We start from the raw sequence: 26,222 nt of genomic DNA, 5'->3' as shown, positions 1-26,222 counted from the left end.
GATGAACAAACCCACAATACAAGCTACTAATGTTCACTGCCACAGATATGGCTTCTTTGATACTAATTGTGAGCTGAGCTAGTAAATTTTTTCACAGTATTAAGAAGCCTGACTCAAAAATTAGTTACCAATTATTTAAACAGCAGTCAGGAAGAGCCTGAGACTCTTAAGACAGAGGAAACAATCTCTATAGGGAAGTTACATCAAAAGATACAGGGTATTCACTTTTATTAAAACTACATGCCTTCAGCTTTTAGTGTAAGAACAATTCAGCAGTGTTCTATCCCCACCCTGTCTTTCTAGAGCATACAAAAAGTATCTCTTCTCCAACTTCAAAGGGGGAAAAAATGTTTGATGTAAGAATGGTCAGTCATGAATCAAACTGAAAGATAAAGCATGCAATGAAGAGTTTCTCAAAGCCAGGGAGAATCCATTTAAAGGCATTCAATCTAAAGGGAAATCCACTCAGCTATTTCTCCCAAACAAATTGTTTCTAACAAGCAGGAGGATTTAGACCCACCCAACCACCTAAAGTCTACTTCCTACATCTAGCAGAAACAATACTAGCAAGTGTTAGAAAGAATATCTACTTCTCAACAACATAATTAACAGCTGTAAAAATCAATCTCCTGGGATTTACTACACTACTGAAATAGTCCAGAAGTCTCTTCTTTCCTACCAGAATAGCTTAAAAACGGTTCCTGGTATCACTTTAACCACCAAACTGAGCAAGGTCGGGAGCAATATGAAACTGCCCCCAAGCGAGTGCATCTTGATTGCCACAGCAAGCACTCCAAATTCACCTGTCCAAAGAGTACTTAGAACTAATCTACCCTCCTACCATTACAGCTCACTCTTCTCTCTATCCAGTGTAAGCACTCACAAACTCTCCAGCACGTGGTTTGTTAAAGCAATTTTTTTTTTCCAAATGAGCAGAGAAATCTTAAGAGCTCCCCCTCACCCACCAAATGGTCCACCCAAAGGGACAGAAAATCCTAAACAAGAAACAATAAAAGATATACAAAACTACACACCATATTCCCACAAGTCATCTTGCAAGAGTTTTAGAGCATAAGTAATTCCCAGTAGGAAATACTATTTTTTAACGAAGAATCATAAAAGAAAAAGAACTTACTGGGGACAAACTGGCATGAACGGAGCCAATGATAAAACAGAAATAGCAACCTGGAACTGGACTGTAGATCACAGTAAACTCAAGACTATAAAGAGGCATAATAGTGGACCCCTGAATTCCCAGAGTCCTTCAACGAGGAAGAGCCAGCGGAGCTTTAAGACAGGCAGACTTTAGAATTCTGTCAGGACATAAATAACACAGGATTTAAAGGTACTTTCACCTACTTCTAACAAGTAAAAACTCTGGCAAGCAAATTTCCTTTTGGTGCCCAGAGTCATAAACACCTGCAGAACAGAAACTCAGAGGAGAATTTCAATGAACAGCCAGCCTCAACCTCCAGGAGAAAGCGAGCACCTCCCACTACTCTCCTCTAGGCCTAAATCTGTTTCCAGGTGAAGCAATGCTGGAGAAATCCTGAAACTTCCAAGAGATCCTGAAAGCTAACCAAAGGTTCCAAATTTGACTGCATCTGAAAAACATACTTAAGTACTTGAAAATATGCCAAACCCAAACAAAGTAACTGAAGCACAAAACTTCAACATACAAACTAATTGCTACTTCGGTTTCTTGGGCAAAAAAGGTCTGAGAAAGACGATCAGGTACACCAGTGAAATTTCTCCTACACACCAAACAGCATTCCCTCTTTTAAGTCAATAACTGAGTTTTAAGGCTCCAAGAAAGAAGAGTGTATCACAGATTTGTAAAAACCTCCAACACATATTCATCTTTTTTGCTCAACACCTCTGAGGCAGGAACCTCACTTCCCAATAAAATTAAAGATTAGAAGGCTGAGCTTCATTCATCATTAAAAGTGAATTACAGCAATTACATAAAAACTACAGGGTGTCAAGACACAAGGATGCTATCTGCACTATAACCCTGCTTTGTGACAGTTCTAAGAAGTGACATCTCTGAGACAAGTTTAACCTGTTACTATTGTCACCAGCAAGATTTTATAAGAACATGTCTCGAAGTGTCTTCACTTTTTGGGTGCAAATCCAGAGGAATATATTTCACTTGCAAGTCCTCTGACATTTTGGGACAACAGAAGATTCACAAAAACCGCATTACCAGGCAGCTTCAAATACTCAAATTACTCTCTCCTTTGCTAAATCCTCAGTGAACAGTATCTTCAAACAGAGACACCTGGTCTTTGTCCAACACTTCATGTATACATGCAAGAGGACACTAAAGAATAGAGAACACACATAAACATTCTTTACAAAGTGTAGTTAGCTGTCTGCAGACTGCCTATCTTCGAGCTAGCTTGTGGACTCGGGTCAGCAGATCTCAAAGTGTGGTCCGTGGGTCACCTGCATGACAACCAACTTGAGAAGCTGGTCAAAATGAAGATACTCAGGTTCTACTCCAGAATTTCATCAGACTCAGTAGGTCTTTAAGTAGAGCCCTAGGATGAACATTCTTAACAACCTCCCCAGGTGCCCCCACAGGACACTAAAGTTTGAGAACCAAGGCTCAGGGTTCAGGCTGGGAGTGAGCCTTTGCTTCCCTCCACACACCGGTTTAGATTGCGAAAGCTCAAAATGCCACTCGCGTCCTTCAGACTGAGGGGGCTCTTTCCCATCCCTAGTCAAACGCACCACTCCATTGCCCACCAGGAAGCGAAGGAGGAGCTTCCGACCCTTCCCGGAAACCTAACTCCCCCGAGTGCACAAACGAAGCTTCCCCAGACCCCCTAGACGCTGCCAAATAGTGGGGGAGGGGAGGCTGGGGCCCCGCCGCCCAGAGGAGGAGGAGCCGGCCCGCCGGCTCGCCCCTCCGCAGGAATTTGGGGGGGTGGGGGGGGGGGGCGTGCAGAAAAAGGCGCCACATCCGACCCGGCGGGGGACCTCTCCCCACCCAATGCCTTAGGGGGTTGTCCCGTTCCGGGAGGAAGGTGGCCCGCCCCCTCCTGCAGTGGGCAGGGCTTCGCCCCTCCCCCTCCCTGTGGGGGGTGCTCGGCGAGCCCACCCCTCACAACCCCCACCGAGCCCCCCTCGGCGGCTAGCCTCACCAGGCGCGCGGCCTCGGCCCACGTGCGCTCCTTCTTCCTCTTCTGTTTGTCCTTCATCCTCTTCCTCCCCGGCGGCGGCGGCAGCTCCACGCGGGACCTCCGGGCGGGGCGGGCGGCGGCGCGGGGCTGGGGCGGCGGCGGCGGCGGCGGCGGGGGGCGCGTGGCGGCGGCGACGCGCGAGGACTCGGGTGCGGCCGGGGAGAGGGGGCGGGCGCGCGGGTACCGGCTGGCGCGAGACCCGGCGCGAGGGCGGCGGTGGGGGAGGGGTGGCTGCTCCACGCGCCCGCGCTGCGTCAGTCGCCCGCGGCGGCGGCGGCGAAGGCAGTAGCCCCGCGATCGCTAAGGAATGCGGCGGCTCCGCATAACCACGGGGTCAGAGGTCACGGCTCCGGCCTCCGCTTTCCCGCTCTGCTAAGAGGACAAGACCCGACTGGCGGCGGGGCGGGAAGGCGAGAATCGGCTTTCCCCTCGGCGCCCGGGTGTATGCGTGTCTGCCGTGGGTGTGTGTGAGTGTGTGTGAAGAGTGAGGAGGGGGAGTGTGGGGGGGGTTTTTTTTTTTTTGAACAAAAACAAACCGAAAGGGCGGCTGGGAGTCGTAGTCCCGGCTGCCTCTCTGGCCTCCCCCGCTCCGGAAGAATATGGCTGCATGAAACTCTTGGACCACACTTCCCGACGTGCCCCGCGTCCCGTCTTTTCCGCCCTCCCCTCCTTTCCTCCTCCCCGCGCAGAGTTCGGTAGAGAATGGGGGACGGGCAGTCGTTCGGGGAAGGGGCTGGGCGAGTCTCGCGAGGTGCGGGAACTGGTTGGGGGCCCGAGGCATTGTGGGAGGTGATGCTGGGAAGGGGCGGTGGCCGGCTGCCCTCCTACCCCGAGCTACGTTTAACCCCTTCGGCGCGTCTCGTGTTCGGGCCGACAGGCGACTAAGGGTGGGAATAGAGAACTGGTAGCTCGACTCCCAGCGCCCACTTTCCCCTTCTCCGCCTAAGCTGTTCTCACTGACACTTCTTGTAGGTGACTAGACACAGGACTTTCCCTTTTGGTCCTCCCCTAAATGACTCACCGCCGCATAATAATGAGACAGAAAGACTTATACCAGTAAAACGGTTATTGCACGATTGATGGACCTAAACAGTTCCCCATTTCCTCCTGTGCTTTCATGCCGCTCTACGTTTGCAGAAGCTGCACCCGCAGCCTACAGCATTCTTACCACCTGGTGAACTTGATGATAAGATTACTGGTAGTGTAAAGAACTTGGACTTTGGGGCCATACTTACCAGAATGCACCTGAGACCTTTTTAGAAGCACTACCCCAGAGGGAACACAGAACATGGAGTCAAAAGAACCTTGAGCTGAATCCTGGCTGAACCATTCCGTGGCTATCACAGTATTTTTGAGATGAAAATCAGCGCAAAACACCTGGCAGGTTGGAAGAGAGCGTGCAGGGGGAACCCTGACATTCAGTTCAGTTCAGTTCAGTCGCTCAGTCGTGTCCGACTCTGCGACCCCATGAATCGCAGCACGCCAGGCCTCCCTGTCCATCACCAACTCCCGGAGTTCACCCAGACTCACGTCCATCGAGTCAGTGATGCCATCCAGCCACCTTAGGTACGTATGATTTGGCTCCTGGCACAAAGTGTTTAATAATTGGTACAGGCTAAGAGACAATGAGCAACATACTTACCCTCTCCAAGCTTTGGTTGCAGAAGCATGAAATGAAATGAGGTTCAGAGTACCCAACACATAGGTTCTCTGTGCCTATTTATTGAATCAGTCAACTGTCCAGAAACATCACTAAAATCAGTCCTAAACTGGATAATGGCCAATTCTTTAAAATTAGAGAGGAGGTGTCACTGGTCACATTTGAAAGGATTCTCGCAGTGAGGAAGCACACCTTCCACTCCCTGGTGTTAGCACATGGGAGAGCCAGTGATGAGGGAAGATAAACAGGGTGCTGCCCACGTGGAACACCATGGAGTTCAGTGCTCCTCCTTCAAATTCTCTTCACACAGGAGGCTTTCAGGTCCAGTCAACACGACTGAGCGACTTCACTTTCACTTTTCACTTTCATGCATTGGAGAAGGAAATGGCAACCCACTCCAGTGTTCTTGCCTGGAGAATCGCAGGGACAGGGGAGCCTGGTGGGCTTCTGTCTATGGGGTCGCACAGAGTCGGACACGACTGAAGCGACTTAGCAGCAGCAGCAGCAAACAAAATCCTGCAAGGTAAAATAAGGCATGGTTTTATTGGGGGTGTTTTGGCTGCACCACATGGCATGTGGGATCTTAGTTCCCCGACCAAGGATGGAACCTGTGCACCTTGAAGTGGAAGCACAGAGTCCTAATCACTAGACTGCCAGGGAATTCCTAAGCGTGTTTTCTAATCTTCTGTCCCCTTCTAACTTCACCCCAATGGGGGGAAAGAAGAACCCCACTTCCATGATGAAAAAAAGTGTTTGACCCGACTTTTCACAAAAGGGTGATGGTGGTGGTAGTGGTTTAATGTATAACCTTTGACAGGTCATTTGGCGTGTTTAAAATCTTTTCTTGAGTAGCTTCATCCCACTACCACCCCTGTGCCCCTGATCTCCAGGGAGTCGCTGCTGCTGCTGCTGCTAAGTCGCCTCAGTCGTGTCAGACTCTGTGCGACCCCACAGATGGCAGCCCACCAGGCTCTGCTGTCCCTGGGATTCTCCAGGCAAGAACACTGGAGTGGGTTGCCATTTCCTTCTCCAATGCATGAAAGTGAAAAGTGAAAGTGAAGTCACTCAGTTGTGTCCAACCCTCAGCGACCCCATGGACTGCAGCCCACCAGGCTCCTCCGTCCATGGGATTTTCCAGGCAAGAGTACTGGAGTGGGGTGCCATTGCCTTCTCCGAGGGAGTCACTAGAGAAGATTTATTCTAAAATGTACACGTTTAGTATAGGCACTGTGGTTGGCAGAATAATGCTCTTGTTGCCCGCCTGCCAAAAAAAAGAAAATCTATGCTCAGTCCCTGGAACCTGTGAATATGTTATATTCCATGGTAAACAGGACATTGCAGATAGAATTAAGGACCATAAAATAGGGAGATTATCCTGGATTATATGGGTGAACCCAGTGTAATCACATGGACCCTTGTAGGCAAAAGAGATGCCTTGGAGAGAAATGGCAGAAAAGAATCAGATTGGAAGCTTGAGAGGAAGTCAACCCACTGTTGCTGAAGGGGTCATGAGCCAGGGAATGTCAGAAGCCTTAGAAGCAGAGAACAAAGCCCTGTCCACAAGTAATGGGACCTCAGTTCAACAGTCGCGGGGGACTGAGATTTCATAACCTGAATGAGCCTGGAAACATGTTCTCCCCACCTCCCATCTCTCATCCTGCAGAGAGAAGTCCAGTCCTGCTAACAGGCTGATTTTAGCCAGATCAGAGAACCAGCTGACCCACACAGTCCAGACTTGTGACCCATAGAAAGTGTAAGACAGAATGTTGTTTTAAACCACTAAATCTAGTAGCTTTTTAGAAAGCTAATGCAGGGACTGTGGAGATACCTAATTTTTTTCCTGGCTCTCAGTTGAGTCAAGCCACAGGGGAATCCAGATGTGAATGTTTCAAGGTCTCTGCCCTTGCAGAATCAAACAGAAACTAATGACAACATCATAGTTAAATGTGAAAAGAGTATGTTCAGAGGACTCTGCAAGATGTGTTAGAGAATTGGCTTTAGTCATTAAACCTTAAGTAGCTGTCATTTTTTTAAAAGTTAATGAGACTCATGAGTATATTCTATTGTCAGAAACACCAAAAACAAGCCTATATATTTTTTTTTGGGGGGGGTGTTTTTCTGTTTTATCACAGTACTTTTATTACAAAGTTTCTTTGAAGTCAACACAGGTGCCACAGGGCAGTATAAGATAAACAGGTCTGATATTCAGCCCTGCCCTGTTTGGGGATGAGTCAGTGTTTTCAAACTGCACAGTTATGAGCAAAGCACACATTCAGGAATCTGAATAGCAAACATACCACCAGCAAACCTAAGCATTCTCAAGAGGACACATATACCCTAGGAACCTCACTAAGAGATAATGCATTGCCACTGACTTTGGATTTTGGCAGGCCTGGGTTTGAATCTTCTTGTAGTCATTCTCCACGGCTGTGTGGTCTTGGTCAAGCTGTGAAACCTCTCATTGACTCAAGAGTCATCATTTGGATAATGGGTTACATAAACTCAAATGGGTGGAATTGGGATTAAGTGGGATCTTTGTAGAGAGATCACAACGGACTCACTGGAACACAGCAGACTCACTAAAGGCCATCAAGAAGGTTTGAGTCAGAAGTGTAAAAAGTGCCTCATTTTTATACTTCAGTGAACCAAGCCCTGGAACAGAGTTTGCCACACTGACACATGTTCTCTCCCAGTGATTCTATCCCCATTTTCAAATGAAGTTCAAAGAGGTCATATTATCTCCTTCAAGTCCCAGGGAGATAACACGGGCTAAACTTCCAACACAGCAGATGATTCACAAACGTGCACCCCTCCTGGTTTCCCCCCAGCCAGTTCATTTCTTTGTATGATTTTTGGTTTAGTGTTTCTGCTCTTGTTAGCATCTTCTTGGGTTCATCATCACACTTTCAACACCTGGCACAGTCTTGGCATGTGGTAGGCACTTAATCTGTGGAATTAATGACCTTACTCAATAATTACTGTATTGGACAAAATCCCTAAGTACTATTTATGAGCCCTGTACAGTATTTGGAATCTGCCCAAGCAGAACTGGTAAACAGGCAGGATTCACCCAAACATATCTGTGCAAGCTGTAAAGATGCTTAGAGATGGGGACTTCATCACCACACCAATTCAGCTTACCTGCCTTTCACCATCATTTAAATCCATTCCTGTTTTTCAGTCTCCCATGAGGCTGAAAAAGGTGTTTAAATCCCAATTGTTAATATTGGTTACTTCTGGTTTGTAAGACTACATTCAACTGGGGAGAGAGTGGGTTTTACAAAGTATTACATTTTTTTTACTTGAAAAAAAAATTTTTTTAATGTATTTGGCTGCGTTGAGTCTTAGTTGCGGCATGTGGGATTTTTATTGCTGCTGGCAGGCTCTCTATTTGCCAAACTTGGGCTCCAGAGTGCCTGGGCTCAGTTGCCCTGAGGCTTTTGGGATCTTAGTTCCCCATCTAGGGATTGAACCTGCGCCCTGCATTGGAAGGCAGAGTCTTAATCACTAGACCACCAGGGGATCTCCCGAAAAAAACTATTTTTCATCTAAACCACAAAACAGAGCATTTAGATTAAGGTGGCAGATCTCATGTTTTTCACTTCCTTACAGTTGTCTGTAGTTTCCAAATCTTCTAGAATGAGTATGTGGTACTCATACTCATTTGAGTATGATGAAAAAGTAAAGTTTTTCATGCTTAACAATGTAAGAACACTTTTTTTTTTTTTGGCCGAGCTGTGCAACTTGTAGGATTTGGGATCTCGGTTTCCTGACCAGGGATTGGACCCAGGCCCCTGCAGTGGAAACACAGAGTCCTAACCAGTGAACTGACAGGGAACTCCCAATAATACATCTTTCCATTTTATTTTAGGGACTTTTCTGATGGCTCAGTTGGTAAAGAATTCACCTGCAATGCAAGAGACCTGGGTTCGATCCCTGAGTCGGGAAGATCCCCTGAAGAAGGAAATGGCAACCCAGTCCAGTATCCTTGCCTGGAAAATCCTGTGGACAGAGGAGCCTGGTGGGTTACAGTCCGCGTGGTCATAAGAGGCTGACACAATTGAGCAGCTAAACCACCACCACTGCTTTACTCTAGAAGATCTGTGGGATCCCCTCCTAAAATGGCTTCAAAGCATGACCTGAGTGATTTTTTACCAAAATTGTAGATAAGAACAGCATACTGCCTAATTCTTTAAAATTTTCAGGTGGAGATTTCAGGACCCCACAAAGGAACCCATCCCAGTTTTCAGTCTCTTTAATGCCAGAGAGTTGTACCCATATCTACCATAAATCTTTCTCATCTTAATTTAAGCCATTTCCTCCATTCTTTCCTCTGTGAAAAAGGAAAATAAACTTTAAAGTGCATTTTGACACCAAAATTGTAAGAGTGGTGCTAATTTGTTGAGACTGGTAGATGAGCTGGTTAGTTCTTCATTTGCTGTTTTTTTGCACTGAAACCATTAACTTACACACTGCACCAAATGGCTTTTTTTCCTCCTCCTCTTTATTGATTGCTAATAACCGAATGTGAAGTCCAGGGCTTGGATAAATGGCTTTCACAGGCCTTAACTCTTGAGTAGCACAATTACCATGTGAGCTGAGTGAGAAAACTGGCAGGGCCAGTAAAGTGAAGGAACTTGCCCAAGATCACACAGTTGTCAGTGGAGTCAAGATTTAAACTGACAGCTCCTCATTCCAAATTCCTTCTAAGGCACTGTGGTAGCCAGCCTCCAAAATGGCCCCCAGTGATTCCCAGCCCTGACATTCACATCTGTTTTAGTCCCTCCTATTCTGAATAGGGCTGAACTGTGAAACCAACTGGGTGCTTTGGAAATGGCCGTGTGGGGCTTCTGGGGTTCGGTCATAAAAGACACTGCAGCTTCTGCCTTGTTCGTTCAGATCATAAGCTCTAGGGGAGGCCAGGCACCGTGTCATGAGGACACTCAGGCAGCCATACGGAGAGGTGACGTCTACACCGCAGGTAGCCCCAGACAAGCTTTCAAATGACTTCAGCCCTGACTAACATCTCGAGAGATCAATCTCGCAAAAGATCCACAGCCAGGATAACCCAAACAAGCTTCTCCTGGATTCCTGACCCACAGAAACAGTCAGATAATGTACATTGTTTTGGTCAGATAATGTTCATTGTCTTAACTCCCTAAATTCTGAGGTCATCTGATACACAGCAATACATAGCAATAGACAACTAAGAAAATGCCTTCCTCCTGCTTAGCTTGTACATTTTGTGAAATTTAAAAATCAAGGAACCATCCTTCCAGAAAAACTTATACCTATTTAAACAAAATTCTGTTTTTAAACAAAATTCTTTATAGAATTTTAACATGTGTCCAGACCCTCTGAAGCCAACATGGTAATACTAATCATAGTATTCACCTTTCCTTGAAGGCTCAGAGAAATAAAACCACTTGTCCCACCTCATGGAGCTATACTAACATGCCAGAGCCAGGATTGAAACACAAGTAACCCAGCTTTCCCTGGAGAAGGAAATGGCAGCCCACTCCATTATTTTTGCCTAGAAAATTCCATGGACAGAGGAGCCTGGCGGGCTACAGTTCATGGGGTCGCAGAGTCCGACATGACTGAGCGACTGAGCACAGCCCAGCTTTGCACATGGCTCACACTCTGCCAGCTTGCTCCTCTGCTCTCAGAGCCCTAGGTTCAGAACCACTGCTCTAAGCTAACTAACCCCACCCCTTCTCTTCTTTCTGTACTCTGCCCTTTTATTTATAGAAGTTGCCTTTCTCTGACCCCATTTTAATTGCAGTTCCTAAGTGATCCATTGTATATTAGTTCCCACCAGAGAGACAGAGTCAAGGTCACTGACTCTGAGGGCCCCCCTGGTCTGATGGGATCATACACATGGAAACATAACTATACACGACCATCAATTTTGGACAAGGATTCAGTAAGAAACTCTGGGAGGGCAGACTTCACAGAGGTGGTGATACTCTGGTTCTTGAATGCCGAGAGAAAAAAGGAGAGGCTCAAGGGAATTCTTTGTAGAAGTGACAGTGAATATGATGGGCGCAGGGGATGGCAGCCTCCACATGTGTGAAAGTGCAAGTGTGTTCAGTTGGCGAGGGGGGCTAGCAGTTCAGTGGGGCAGGAGAAGACGAGGTCAAAGAGGTGGGCTGGGACCTAGTAGGGGGCGTGAGGGAGAGACAGGAGATAGATGCCCATGCTGAGGAGTTCTAATTGTCTCCTGTAACTCCCAAGAATCAACAGAGCTCTGATTAGAGCTCAGATACTGGCTCTTACCCAACCCTATGGCCCCAGACCCAACAGCATAGGACCTGACACAGAGCAGATGCTCTTTGCTGAATGGATTTATTCAAGGAGGCCTGGGTGCTAACACTAGTCTGCCCTGGAGAGGGAACATGTTGGGTGCAGAGTCATCCTGGGCTGCTCCTGGAATATTTCTTCAGCAAGGCTTTTCCTGCTGCTCTACTCAACTAAGTCCTTTACACTCCCATAGCACCCAAAACTCCCTTCAAAATGTAATGAGGAAAAATATTTAATGTAATTCACTCTTGACCCTAATGATGACTTCCTCAATGTCTGCTCCCAAATTAGACTGTCAGCCAGATGAGGTCAGGGACTGCCGGCCAATTTGCTGCCCTGCCCTGTGTCCTAGAAGAGAGGCTTTTCTATTCCAGAAAAGAGTAATACAGCATGGGGCACCTTCTTTAATTGGCATTGGTAAATCTGTACCGATACAAGCCCTGTGCTGAGCCCTGGGGACTAACAGCCCAATTAGACACAGTTTCTGCATCAGAGAGATGGATTTCAAGTGACAGAAAACCAAGGGATGGAAACCTGGGGTGCTCCCAGAGCTGAGAGAAGGGAATGTCTCAAAGCTGATACTGTGCAGGGAGAAATTATTCCCCACATCAACAGTTATAGCTACTTTGGGTGCAACATAAACATTTAAAAATGAATGACTAGATATAGAAAACAGACCGGTGGTTGCCAGAGGCAGGGTGGACAAAATGGGTAAAAGTGATCAAAAGGTAACAAAGTTCCAATAAAATAAGTCCTGGGGATATAAGGCATAGCATGGCGACGACAGTTAATAATACTGTATTGTATATTTGGAAGTTGCTAAGAGAATAGGTCTTAAAAGTTCTCATCACAAGAAAAAAGATGAATCATATAGTGAAAGATGTTAACTAGACCCTCATATGGTGAGAGATGTTAACTAGACTTATTCTGGTCATCATTTTGTAATATATACAAATACAGAATCATTATGTTATATACCTGAAACTAATATTATATGTCAATTACCTCTCAATTTAAAAAGGGAATAACTTTCTTATGTACTAAAGAATTCACGTTCACCAAAATGACAACAAAACTTATATCACCTGGAAATAAAGTTAACATAAAATCGCACCTCTTATATGAAGAAAACTATAAACTCTTCCAAGGAGCATAAAGTCTCGTACCCATAAAGAGCACAACTTGCCTCGGACTGGAAAACGCTATAACATGTCGACATTCGTTATCTGAAAATTAGTATATCAAGTAAATGTCATCCCAATCAAGATCCCGGGAAGATTTGATTGTTAAAGTGATCCTAAAATTCAACTGGAAAAACAGATGCATCTTTTTCATAACAAAAAGACTGAACATTTACTGACCATTTACCATGTGCCAGACTTGCTATGCATCATTTCATCTCATCCTCACAAAAACACAGTAGATACTGTTAGAATTAACTTTGGACAGATGAAGAAGCAGAGTTTCAGAGAGAAAAAAAAAATTGCCTGAGATTACACAGCTTGTGGGTGATTGACCTGGGATTAAAGCTCTGGCTGGGTTGTCCCTGGTGGCTCAGTGGTCAAGAATCCACCTGCCAATGCAGGAGACACAGGTTCAATCCCTGTTCCCTAGAAGATCCCACGTGATGGTGCGCCACAACTACTGAGCCTGTGTGCTACAGCCTGGGAGCCTCAATTACTGAGCCCACGTGCTGAAACCACTGAAGCCCGAGCACCCTAGAGCCTGTGCTCTGCAACAAAAGAAGCCACTGCAAGGAGAAGCCCGCATACTGCAACTGGAGAGTAGCCCCTGCTCGCCACAACTAGAGAAAAGCACGTGCAGCAACAAAGACCCAGCTCAGCCATAAATAAATGAGTAAATTATAAAGCTCAGGCTGGCTGAATGAACATAAACTCCGTGAATTTAACCACTCCACTCCACTGCCCTATTGCCAAGAAAAGTTTGAGGATGAGTTGGGACTTGTTCTACCAAATATTAAAATGTACCTACACCAACTAGAGAAGGAAATGGCAACCCACTCCAGTATTCTTGCCTGGAGAATCCCATGGACAGAGGAACCTTGCGGGCTACAGTCCATGGGGTCGCAAGAGTCGGACACGACTGAGTGACTTTCACTACTACTACTACACCAACTAAAAGAGTGCCATTTTGAAAAATGAACTGACAGACCCATTAAACTGAACAGAGTATAGGAATAGAGCCAAATGTATAAGGAATTGCAGTGCCACAGTAAAAATAACATGTCATACTGGTGGAGAAAAGATGGAAGTCAATAAACAGAACAGGACGTTTGGGTAGCCATTTGGAGAAAAATTAAGTTGGAGCTCTATCTCTCTCCTTAAATCTAAATTTCACCTCTTAGATCAAAGAGGTGTATGTAAACAATGAAATTTGTTTCTTTTTTGGGTAGAAATAAACAAGTGACTGTTTTTATCATCTGGAAGTGGAAGTATGTCTAAACATGTTTAAAACTTTTTTTTTTAATCCATCAAGTAAAATCAAGTCAAGATTTGACTTAAAAAAAAAAAGATTTGACTTCATAAAATTAAAAATTTGTATTCGGCAATAATACACCACAGACAAGGTTAAAGACAGCCAATGCAGTGGAGGAAAATATCTGTCATATTCATGACAGAGTTCTTAAAAAGTCAATAGGAAACACCTGAATAGAAAAATCATCAAATAACAATGGCCTAAACAGGCAATTAACAAAAGGAGAATCACAAATGGAAATAAATACTTGAAAATATATTCCACTTCATTAGTAACCACAGATAGAAACAAAATTGAGACACCGTTTTTCAACAGGTCAGACTGGCAAAAATCAAAAAGATTGGCAGAACCTAGTATTAACAAGGCTGTATGGAAGTGGGCACAATTTATGCTGGTGGAAGCACAAATTCATATAGTCTACTTTGGGAGGCAGTTTACCAAAATGGAACAAAATTATAATGGGAAAATTCTTGGCTAGTCATTCATTTACAGTGATTTATCCCAGGAAGGACATTAAACAAGTGAACAACCATCTACGTATGAGGTTGCTTAATACAGTATTGTATCAGGACTTCCCTGGCAGTCCAGTGCTTTGGACTCCTTGCTTCTACTGTAGGGTTTGATCCCTGGTTGGAGAACTAAGATCCCATGTGCTGCATGGTGCAGCCAAAAAAAAATACAGTGTTATATAAAACAGAAAATAATCTGGAAATTACTTCAGTGATCATCTATGCTGCTACTGCTAAGTCACTTCAGTCGTGTCTGACTCTGTGCGACCCCACAGACCGCAGCCCACCAGGCTCCCCCGTCCCTGGGATTCTTCAGGCAAGAACACTGGAGTGGGTTGCCATTTCCTTCTCCAATGCATGAAAGTGAAAAGTGAAAGGGAAGTCGCTCAGTCGTGTCCAACTCTTAGCGACCCCATGGACTGCAGCCTACCAGGCTCCTCCGTCCATGGGATTTTCCAGGCAAGAGTACTGGAGTGGGGTGCCATTGCCTTCTCCGATGATCATCTATAGTATTAAATAAATTCTGGTGATTCACACAATAGATTACTAGGAAGCAATTAAAAATGAAAATAGAAATCTATATTTATCAACTGAACATATGTGTACAACATATTATTGAGTGAAAGCAGGACAGGTGTGTGCTGTGGACCCATGTATATTATAAAGCTCAAACTAAGAGTTTGCATAAAGAGATACCTAAAAAATTTGCCATCAGCTATAGGAAATGGAATTTCCAGTGACATGTAAGTATTTTCTTAAATGTTTTTGTATTGTTTCAATGTTTTATCATCAGAATATATGATTTTTATAATCAGAATATTCAATAAAGCTTTCTGTATTTTGATTTTAAAATGGCACTTAGCACTTATTATACAACCTAGGAACTTATTATCACATTTATGTCAATCCTACAAGGAAGGTATTATTCATTTCACAGAAAAGGGAGACAATCCAGTGCTCAGAAAGTTTAAGCAACTTGAAATGGGGATGTCAGGATCTGAATACAAGTCTCTTGTGTTGACACAAGAGCTTGGCTGACACAAGAACTCTTTCCATAATGCTATACTGTTACTAATAAATAATAATTATTAATATTTTAATTATATATGACTCTTGAATCTGCCTGCAATGCAGGAGACCGGGGTTTGGTTCCTGGGTCAGAAAGATGCCCTGGAGAAGGAAATGGCCTGTCCATGGAATTTTCCAGGCAAGAATAATGGAGTGGGTTGCCATTTCCTGCTCCAGAGGATCTTCCTGTCACAGGGTTCAAACCCACGTCTCTTGCATTTCCTACATTGGCCAGTGGATTCTTTATCCCTGCGCTGCCTGGGAAGCCCAGCTCCAAAACCTCTCTGTTCCAATATGCCACATTTCCTGCTTATCTGGTAGAATACTGTCTACACCTTGAGAATTTTTTTGCCCTGAAGTCTTTGCTCCTCCACAGGTCCTTACATCTCTATCTTGTAGCTCTTTGGTTAGATCATCATGCCTAAATGGGGCTTCACTGGTGGCTCAGATGGTAAAGAATCTGCCTGCAATGCAGGAGACCCTTCGATCCCCAGGTCAGGAAGATCCCCTGGAGAAGGGAATAGCTACCCACTCCAGTATTCTTGCCTGGAGAATTCCATGGACAGAGGAACCTAGTGGGTTACAGGGATCACAAAGACTTGGACACGATTTAGCAACTAACACTTTCACACTTAATGCTGAAACAGAGATTATGCATTTGACCATAATGCAGGTGTTTACTTTTACAATGAAGTATTTAAACAAGAATGTTGAGAAGTCTTAATTTATCTGCTAATTTGATCACTGAGTTCAGAAGCCTTGGGCTCTCCCCTGGCACACTAAAACCAAGGTGCCAGGCTTCAACACAGTGTAGCACAGAGTGCTGTGGGCCTTTCCTTTCACGCTGCTGACCACACCTCTCCCAGGTTTTTCATCGCAAAAGCCTGAGCATCGGGACTGGCCCAAAGTGGCATTCAGTTAATGCCAGCTGAAGGGAGGGAAAAAGAACGTTCTGCCATGAGAGACATTTCAACCAGGCAACTCGAAAGGGGCCTTGGAGGCTGAGTGAAATTTAATTGAGCAGAGATGAGGGTAGGCTTGGATGAAGGCAACATGCTTGCAGTCACCTGGAGAACCACCTCTATACAGCGCTGTCCACGGTTTCAAAGTGCTTTCCTATAATAATCACAACAGCTTCCGTGGACAGAAGGTTGCCTCATGCCCGGCGCCAGGTGTGTTACATCTCTGCTTTCTTATTCATGTATTTTTAATGTATTATGATTACTATTGTCTTTATGATTAATATTTACTTGCTGTCTCTCTCTACTAGCTCCACACAAGCTCTAGGGAAGCATGCTTTTTTTCCCTGTTGTGTTCAAAACAGTGCTTAGTACTGAACAGGTTACTGAATCCTCCACAGAGACCCATGAGGTAAGATCTTTTGCCCCCATTTTACAGATGGGCAACCTGAGGCTCAGAGGGGACAAGTGACTTTTCCAAAAGTAGAGATCCCACATGAGGACAAGACTAAAAATAAATCTATGATCTCTCTCCATTACCCCTGCAACTGCCTGGACTCAGAAATGTCCAGTTGGCCTCAATGTTGGAAGCTGCCACCTGCCTGCTCCTCACTTAATAATGATAACAGCCTTGCAACACTGACCCCTCCCTGAGCGCTTGCTGCTACACACCAGGCGCTCTTCCCAGTGCTTCGCATGGTTTGACTCCGAGCAATTTAGGAAGTACTTGCTATGATGCCTTTATGGCAGTTGAGGAATCTGAAGCCCCAGGGAGGTTAAAAACCTTTGCAATAATCATACAGCCTGTCAGTGGTGGGTTCAGAATTCAGAATCCAGCAGTCTGGGCCCAGCGCCCATGCTTTTCACCCCTGGCCACGATGCCTCAGCAAGATGGCGAGCAGTGGGGGAGAGCTGGGATTTCCAGAGCACTTATGAAGGCCAAGGCCATTCTGCCTGGCAACTATTAGGCATGCTGTCCTGTTTCTCTTCATGCTCTCTTTTCAACCTCACAATCACCCTGTGAAGTTACAGAGGAGGAAACTGGAGCTCTGAGCACTGGACAGATGAGACAGAGTCAATTAGTGGTTGCCTACGGCTTGTGTGGTGGGGAGGAAACAGGGAGTGGCAGTTAATGGGTATTTTGGGGGTGATGAAAATGTTTTAAAATTGATAGGGGATGATTACACAACTGTGAATATACTAAAAACCAATGAATTATATGCACTTTCATGGGTAAAATGCACGGTAGGGGGATTATATCTTAATATCGCCTTTTATCTTAAAGTGGGGGGGCATGGAAGGAAGTGGCAGGGGTGGAATTTCCACCAGCTTCAGATCAAAAACTTTGGAAAACTTTGGAACCGCTGTTGCCTCGTCTTTTCTCTCACTTCTCACATACAATTATCAGCAATCAGCGTATATCCTAAGGCGTGTTCCCACTTCTCCCCACTGGCTCCCACTGCCTGGTCCAAGCCACCCCCTCTTCTCCAAACCACCACACCCCTTCTACGCAGTCCCTTTCCTCTCCCCTTGCTCTTGCTCCTCTGTTCTCCACAGAGCAGCCAGAGGGATCCTATTAAAGCATTCCTGTCAGATTTCCCTCTTTTGCTTAAAAGCCTCCAGTGATCTAAAAATAAAATTCATTTACAATTCAGCATTGCCCCCCTCCCCACCTGTCCCTGCCTGCCAGCCACACTTGTCCTCAAACACACCCCAGCCTCCAGGCCTCTGCACCTTGGTTCCTCTTCCCTGGAATACTCTTGGTCCTGGTGCTGGAAACCCATGCTTGTTCCCCAGTTTCATTCGGGGCTCTGCTCAAATGGAAAACATGCTGCACAGAAGCCCGGGCTGGCCTCCCAGCCTGAGCCAGCCACCAACCCCTGCTCGTCTCTCTCTCACCCCTGCCCTGCCTTGTCCTGCGGGGCCATCCCTGGGAGCAGGAGCTTCATCCTGGGTCCCTGCGACTAGAAAATTGCCCCCACATAGTAGACACTCAAAAAATGAGAAAGGATCTGACACTAAAGTACTGGCTCCTCTCACTGCCCCAGATCAAGCAAAAATGACTCATCACCACGTTTAACACACTGCGCAATGAAAAGTCTACAACCCCCCTACTGCACTCCGTGAGTGCTGTATCTGAACCACTGATCACTTTGAAACGTATGCGTTTGTGCGGGATGATAATTCCCTACCAGACTGGGAGCTCCGGAAGGGCAGGGCCCTGAGTCATATGTAGCCCTTGACATCTGGCATAGAGTGTTGAACAGCATTTGGTAAATCTTGTGGTCACTGGCCAAAGAAGATAAATTTCAAAACCAATGGCAGAAGTTTAATTTCTGTTCCTAAACGTAGCAAAGGCACCATCTTCCATTCTACTGCTTTGAAAAATGCCTCAGCCCCATTTCCAAGGGAACTGAGTCACAGTCAACCCTTGAAATTCCTTGGGTTCTGAGCTGTGCCAGGGAAAGCTCCTTGCAGAATGGAGTTTGCCAACTGAGCCCAGAAAACCTGTGTGAACAGCAGGCACACTTAAAGCAGTGCTTGGTAAAACTGCTTCCTGTTATCTCGGTGAGAAACAGGAGCAGGAGAGGCTGGCTTAAGGAGAAAATGCCTGGAGTGTAGGTAGGACTGGGCGTCACTCCCTCAAACACACACAACATCCACCAAAAAAGCCTCCAAGGGCCGACCCTCTGTCTTCAGGCTGTGCCGTGGAGTTGAGCCCCTTCCCACAGTCTGCTCCCTCACTCTAGCACATCCTCCCTGTGCTGTCCATGTTGTTGTCTTTGTCTGCCATGCCCTTCCCTCCTACTCGGAGCAGGGTGCTACCCTGCCCATTCTGCAGGAGCACCCCTCCTCTGTGAAGTCTTTTTCCACCCCTTCTGTCCCACCAACCCTTTCCTCTGACAGAAAACACTCTGTTCTGAGCTGCGGGTGTCAGCACTGACCCTACCACTTGACCCATCAGAGTGTCAAGCTGGAGACGACAACACAACATGCCCTCAGGGAACTTACAGCCTAGTGGGGGGAGACCACGGCAAACAAAAACAGTGCAAGTTGGGGAAAGGGCTTAGAAGGAAACACGTTTCAGTGAGAGACACTGCACAGCCAGGTTGAGACGGGGTGAAACCACTCATCTGAAACCAGAATGAGTGGTTGAGGAAGGCTTCTTAGAAGAGATGGCATTAAATGAGTATCTGAAAGATGAGTATGAGTGAACCAAGCAGGAGTGGGGAGAAATTACCAGAAACAGAGCACAGCACACGCAAAGGTATCATGGCCTGTAAGCGCTTGGCATTACCAAGCACCAAGAGGAGGTCTGGGAGAGCGGCATGAGGGGAGGAGACTGGCCTTCTAGAAGGTCCTAACCACTCTGAATCACCGTTCTGAGACTTGTTTCTCTCATCCTGTTTCTCTCTCCCCCCGCCTCAGAAGGGCTGGAGTACATGTTACTCCTCTCTGTCTCCAGGGCAGAGCAAGACACCTGGTGCTCGCGAGCATTCCACAAGTTCCTGTGGGTGGCACCGTCCCTAGCCATGCGGGTGAGCCACCTCTCTTTCTGCCCGTTCCCCACCCCCAAAGCCATCCCCAGTCAGCTCGCCTAACTGAAGCACCGGGGGACGGTTAACCACAGACTGCTGATACAGAGGATGAAACAGGAGCAGCTGTGAGAGCTACGGTTACGTCCTTGATAAACGCCACTGACAACCCTGTTGGCAGATGTGACCACCGCATGGTCCTCGGAGACCAGATTCTCAGGGTAAACTTCAATCCGATGGCAACTCTAGTGCAAGAGGGCCTGCCAAAATCACGCGCCCCGAGACAGACTGTCAGCGTGAAGTTCAAAACAGTTTCCAAGGTCAACGGTTTTTAGTCACAGTACTTCTGACAATGAAATGCATGGGTTTTTTTTTTCCCTCTACCCAATAAGTCTGATTCTCCAGACACCAAAAGGGTGTCCTGCAAATCAATTTTCAATACTGACACTAACTCCCAGTATTTAAGGACTTGGTCCCACAAGACTGCCCCCGGCTTCAGAGGCTAGTCCAATGTTCCAGGTTGCCACTTGGACCTATGACCAGCTGTAACTGCCGAGGGTTTCCACAATCCTTTCCTCAGGTTAAATAATTACTAGAATGAATGGCTCACAGAAACGCAGGAACGCACTTTAACTACCATTACTGTTTTACTGATGCAACTCAGGAACATCCAAATGGAAGAACTGCACAGTGCCAGGTCAGGGGAGGGCATGGAGCCTCCTGGCCCTCTTCGGGCACGCCGTCCTTCCGGCACCTTCGTGAGTTTACCAGCCTGGAAGCGCTCCAAACCCCCATCATTCAGGTGCTTTTATGGATGGGTTCCATTAGGCAGGCCGGAATGACTGAATCATTGACTACCGGTGATTAACTCAATCTCCAGCTCCTCTCCCCTACCGGAGGTCAGGAGGGGTGCTGAAAGTTCCAACACTAATCAATCACATGATCGGTTCCTCTGGCAACCAACCTCCACCCCGAAGCTATCCATAGGTCACTTTGTTAGCCTAAGCTCTGGTGTGGCTGAAAGGGGCTTGTTAGAAACACCAAAAGTTACTCTTATCATTAAGGAAATTTCAGGGGTTGTAGACGTTTTCTGGGGGACAAAAACCAACTATATACTTCTTACTCTGTCACACGAGGTTTGAGTAGTTCCTTGGTTGTTTTTTTTTCCTTGAAACAATCCAGAAGATGAGAAGACAACCTGGGGAGTCAGCAGGAATTTCCAAGTTGCTCAGCAACCCTGCCCTGCACCTCCCCTGATAGGTTAGCCCCTGACCGACCCAGAGCTCTGTCACTGTCAAGAACACACTCATAATTCTTCAGATCACACTTTGAACCCTTGCTTTCTGGCTAATGAGTTTTGATTTTATTCTAAAATAGTTAACTATGTAGGCTAGGCTAACCTATGATTTTCAACTCTTTTGGGAAAGAAAGGGGACTATAGGGACGTTACATGTAGTTTGAGGGCACCTTCTGAAGAGTTAAGGATCATTTGCCTAATCACATAAACCACTGTCCTGTGTTCTTTCCCTTTCTTGTTGGTATACCTATTTTTAAAGTCCTATACTATAATCTTTTTTATGGTAGCTTTGCATGCTTCCCCCTAGTGAGAGTAGAAAAGGACTGCAGATACCTCCCCATGAAATCCTAGCTGTTACATGAGGCTTTCACAGATGCTGTCCCCTCTTTGAACAAATTTCTTTCTTTATTCCTGTCCCAATAACTCTGTCCTCTGGATCTCACTTTATGCCATTTCTTCAGAAAGCCCTTCCCTTCTTTATTCACCTAATCCAAATCAGGCTCCTATTACTCTCTTATAATATCACTTCATGACATTTGTCATGATTGGTTATTATACGTTCAGGTGCGTTTGGTTAGCATTACCCCACCTCCCTCTCCCATGCAAGCACAAGCTGTGTGTGGGTAGGGACTGTGTTGCTCACATCTCTATATCCAGTTCCTGGAACAGCATGGCACAGAGGAGATACTCAACATGTATTTGTTAAGTGATTAGCCGCTTTTCTATAGAGGCCTAGGGGTTTCTGAACATAATATACCCAGTACTAGCCTCTAGTTTCTTAGGATACAAATTGTTCATGGTGTCTTCTGAACCCAGGGCCCTGTCATAGCACTAACCAAATAATTTTATTATTTAGGGGTGGTGGGGGTGGGGTGGGGGCTTTGGGGGTATGAGGGAATCGCATCACAGTTTGTATGATCTTAGTTCCCCAACTAGGGATCGAACTCAGGCCCTCAGCAGTGAAAGTGCGGAGTCCTAACCACTGGACCACCAGGGAACTCCCAATAACCACATTTGAAAATGTCTGCTTTCATCCACATACTTGTGTACTTGTTGCTTTAAATGCAATGCTAATCCTTACAGTGGCCCTTCCAGGTGTGATTATGACCCTGTTTTACAGACAAGGACCCCTCCTCCACACACACACACACACACACACACACCAAGGTTTAGAGAGAAAAACTAAAACCCTCATAGTTGCACAGCTAGTAAGCACAGGCACTAGCAGGATTCAAGCCAAGCTCAGAGTCCAGGGTCTGAGCTCCTTCTATTGAGTCTCCACTCCTCACACAGGGTACATGACCCCCACTCCATCCTGGGGCGGGAGACACTCCAGCAGGCCTGAGCACATAAGAAACCATAAGACCAATGAGTCACTCATTTCTGGTAATTTTTTCTTGATAGTAAATAACAAAATATTTTTGTTAAAAAATGTATATTCTGAAGTATATAATAAATGTAAAGAAACATTAAAAAACAAAACACAGAAATTAAAAGTAATTTCATGCCTGTCTTAGGAACTTCCATGGAAAACCACAAAAAGCATTCTTTTGTCACTCTTTCATTCCATGTCCCTTTACCTTGCTGCTATATTTTTTAAATGCCAGCATTCCAACTCAGTCTCCATGTCCCACCCCCACCCTCCTTCCACTAGAAACATACAAATGCTTAAAAGAAATTGGCGGTGTGTCAGCCACCAGCATGTCATTCTCAGAAGCATCAGTCATTTATGAGGACACCTTTTTGGAGGTACAATAAATCTGATTTTTATTACACATCTTAGTTTAGAGTCACTTTTACATTCCTAGACAAAGAGATGATACAAATAAATATTGACTATAAAACTCAGAGCCCCAAGTATTGGCATATTCTTTGTCTAAAGGTAGCCAAAGAGAAGGTCAAGATCAACAGTAACTCCAAGGAGCCATAAAGCCCACTGCCTCCTGCCTGCCCCAGGATCACTTTCATAAACAACCTCAGAAGCATTTCATTCAGGAAGCGAAGGCAGGGAGGAGCGGGGGCAGATTTCCAAACAGTGCAAGACACAACCCTGCACGACAGACAGTAGCCAGGCCCGCTGTTTATCCAGGTCCTTTTGAGCATTCTGATTATGGCTTTTAGAGTGTATTAGCAGCCCCATTTTCGTCCACTGATGGTGCTGAGATGGCCCAAGGTGGTGTTCACACCGAGCCTTGACCTCCAGTGGGAAATGTGAGGCTGGACTGATATCCCACGTTGACCGGGAATGGACACTTCTCACAAACTTGGCAACGATTCTACATTCAGTGAAGGGGCACTTACAAGAGTCACACAGGAGAAGTAGAGCGTGGCCCACGCCGGAGCTGAGCAACTCTCTTGACGCCCGTGGTCGTGGAGATGCGGGTGGTGCCATTCAAGCAGCATGCAGGCATTCGACGGGGAGCCATCCAACGTCAGGGTGGAGTCTTAAGAAAGTGCTTCATGCCTCTGATTTGTGGCCTTGAGTTCTGAATCCAGGGGCCTGGGAGACACGGGATTTGAAATCTGAAACCAGATACATTCCTGCGGGCAGTTGCACGTTTGTCTCAAACTCCTCTCGGATGAGCTTATTAGATCCTGGGGCCTTGCTGCCAGATATCATTAGTTGCTGCTGATGTGAAGGTGCTCAGAGGGCTTGAAACATTCTAGCATGACTACAGACAATAAAAACCTGGTCCCTCGGTCATCTTGGTAGGTCTACACCTTTGGCTCAATTCATGGCCCAAAGCAGCAGCTTCCTGGTGGCAGCAGGACACGCTCCTCTATTTGAATATTTATCGGATCCATTTTGAGAGAAGAAAAGCAACGGAGACTCAACCTCCAGCCAAGTGTTCTTCTTCATTTCACAGACCACCAGATGAACACAGCTGAGTACAAGGCAGGCCTGTTTTCATGACCCTGCCTGTCAACTTGGCTTACTTCTTTTGCCTTCTTAGAAAAGTTCCATGGTCATTCAACCACCCATGGTCAGAACAGTCACCTTGAGACATCCGTATTCAGCTACAGGGTTATCTGCAATTTTTAATTCTCAGACTTCCTAGATGGAAATGTTTAGCCTACAGATCAGATTCAGGTCTGATTCTGTTCAGCTTCAAGGAAATGTAGTGCAAGAGACAGGTGTAACCAGCAGGTCACCATCTTAGGCTACCCACCCCATCATATGGTTCCTGTTCAAACAGGGACATTGTTAGCAAATAATAAAGAACAGAGTTTGATCCCGAGAAAGAAGAGAGATGCCTCCATTATGCTCCACGAATTGCTGAAAAGGGCCCTGGGTTCAGAAAGAATGGTTACTAAGCAGGAGATAAGCTGGTAGACGACCGATCTCCATTTGCAGGACGCTAAGACATTGCACTCGGTACCTCCTCTTTCCCACGGGTTCTGATCCAGAAATGTGCCCTGGGAACTGAGCAGCTGAGTTAAAAATATAACTCAAGGCCCACTGAGTCGCCACCTTCCCGAGGCACGGTGCCAGCAAGGTGCGCCGGTGTGGCCGACTAGGGACACATATTGTCCCCTCAGGCTTGGCTCGTGGACTCAGACCCCCACGTGGGAGCTTCCAGCCTGGATTAGTCATTCAGCGGGCCTTTAATACAGACAAAGGCAACAACTGCACATTAGTGTATTTCTAAAGTCAGGCAAGTTCTTGGTCTCTCTCTCTTACAGACACACACGACACATTCAAAGAACATAGGCACCACTGTGCTTGCACACCCACACACACTTATAAGTTTCTCATGGTGGGGGGAATGAGTAACATCCACCTAATGACCAACATAAAGCCAAATTCTGAATTTCAATAATACAGAGAACTAAAACTTACAAACCAAACCAGTATACGTAAACGGGAACTCCTAACTCCTCTGAACTATTCAATCACACGGCCATGCCTCGCTACCGCCCCGGGCTCTGCCTGGGGGGAGCCTCAGTTCTAGGATTCGGTGAGTCTTCTGCTGGAGGCAGGCAGGACTCCTCTGCCGCTCCAGCTGTCACATCTTCCTTTGCCACTGCACCGAGCCTCACGACACCATCTTGGCACCTACCTCGTCACCCCAATGCTCTCTATGCAAGGATGGAACAAAACAGGGGATGCAGAAGTGCTTCTCTGTGTCTCGTGCCCCCAGCTCTGGTCCCATCAGAGAAGGCAGAGACAGCCTCTCTTTGCCCAAAATACAGGCCCACTGCAGAACATGGGCCCAGGCAGGTTCGCTCAGAGAATGTGCATGGGAATAGATGGTGACCAATAAAGAGCAAAGTGACACGGCGTATGGACATGGCATCAGCTTACAGATTCACGTCTTGGATAAGATGGTCATGGTTTTGAGGTTCTAAAGAAGCTGTTTCCCTAAACTCTCCAAGGAGGCAGAGGAAGTGTTATTTCTATTGCTTCTGACATGGAATCCTTCTGGAGCAGAAGTTGGCAGCTTCCTTGGAAAATATCTGCTCCTTCAGCAGATCCCAAAAGCAGATCCACTTCTTAATGAGGTGCATGGACCGTGCCCCTCAGAGGCTTAGCTCCAAATGAGATTTCTCATTTTCTACCTATAAGAACGAGCACCTGCTCAAGTTCTAGGACTTACGCTTTTCAGACTCATTGCCACTTTATCCTGAGGCTCCAAAGAGTTGGTCTGCTGAGGTGACTCCTGATTTTGCCCTATTGTTCAACAAGAAGGGAGCCCAGTATAAAGAACAGGCTAGAAAAGTACAGGGGAGAGGATGGGACAGCAAGGAAAAGGAGAGGAGGTGGCAAGGGAGAAGGGGAGCAAGGTCACCGGTCACTCTCTTGCTTTCCACTCCAGCTATCACACTTTACCTTATCCAGGCAGTTCTGAGATGCTAATTAAAGGACAAGTCCTAGAGGAGCTGAGTGCCATCTTACGACCAGCATGTTCAACCAGATTAAGTTGGTTCATCGGTGAAGAGGCCATTGCTTTTCCCCAGGGGAATGGTTCTGAGTTTGGGGTCAAGTCCTCTCTGCAGGTTTTTGCTTGTCTCTTCTCCCAGAAGGCAAGGCTGTTTGTAACCTGGGAGAGGGGGAAGTGGCTTTACTTTGGAACTAGCCCCCGAGGCTGTGGATAAAGCTGAGATGCGGGGGTTCCTGAGGAAGAGGAGGAGGAGCCCGACTTCCTTCCACTTTTAGGCCTGCAAGAGTCAAGCACATATGTCCATTACACATCCCATTACTGTC

General features: G+C 46.3%; 2 protein-coding genes, 1 long non-coding RNA gene and 1 other non-coding gene across 11 annotated transcripts in view; 1 reads left to right on the top strand and 3 right to left on the bottom strand.

The window, feature by feature from the left end:
* ASXL1 (ASXL transcriptional regulator 1) overlaps positions 1-3,556 on the bottom strand; it is a 65,168-nt gene extending 61,612 nt beyond the window's left edge. Inside the window, exon 1 of the mRNA XM_055544745.1 lies at positions 3,150-3,556. Within this exon, the coding sequence (XP_055400720.1) occupies positions 3,150-3,206 (57 nt within the window). The 5' untranslated portion in view covers positions 3,207-3,556. The remainder of the gene's footprint in view (positions 1-3,149) is intronic.
* Positions 3,557-3,962: 406 nt separating this feature from the next.
* LOC129625841 (uncharacterized) lies at positions 3,963-9,227 on the top strand. Its single transcript, XR_008701624.1, has 2 exons — positions 3,963-4,754; positions 8,720-9,227. It is a non-coding gene; the product is annotated as an uncharacterized LOC129625841 (long non-coding RNA).
* A 12,713-nt stretch (positions 9,228-21,940) lies between these two features.
* Positions 21,941-22,013, bottom strand: TRNAE-UUC (transfer RNA glutamic acid (anticodon UUC)). The gene has a single exon. It is a non-coding gene; the product is annotated as a tRNA-Glu (tRNA).
* A 439-nt stretch (positions 22,014-22,452) lies between these two features.
* KIF3B (kinesin family member 3B) overlaps positions 22,453-26,222 on the bottom strand; it is a 38,129-nt gene continuing 34,359 nt past the window's right edge. For 7 of the 8 annotated variants that reach the window (XM_055544748.1, XM_055544746.1, XM_055544751.1 and 4 more), the window contains one exon: positions 22,453-26,176. In XM_055544748.1, the coding sequence (XP_055400723.1) occupies positions 26,080-26,176 (97 nt within the window). In that variant the 3' untranslated portion in view covers positions 22,453-26,079. The remainder of the gene's footprint in view (positions 26,177-26,222) is intronic. The other variant, XM_055544754.1, reaches the window with a different exon arrangement.

The sequence above is a fragment of the Bubalus kerabau genome, chromosome 13 (genome assembly GCF_029407905.1).
Source record: "Bubalus kerabau isolate K-KA32 ecotype Philippines breed swamp buffalo chromosome 13, PCC_UOA_SB_1v2, whole genome shotgun sequence".
Taxonomy (NCBI): domain Eukaryota; kingdom Metazoa; phylum Chordata; class Mammalia; order Artiodactyla; family Bovidae; genus Bubalus; species Bubalus kerabau.
Note: the sequence above shows the minus strand (reverse complement) of the source record. Positions and strands in the feature narration are given on the sequence as shown.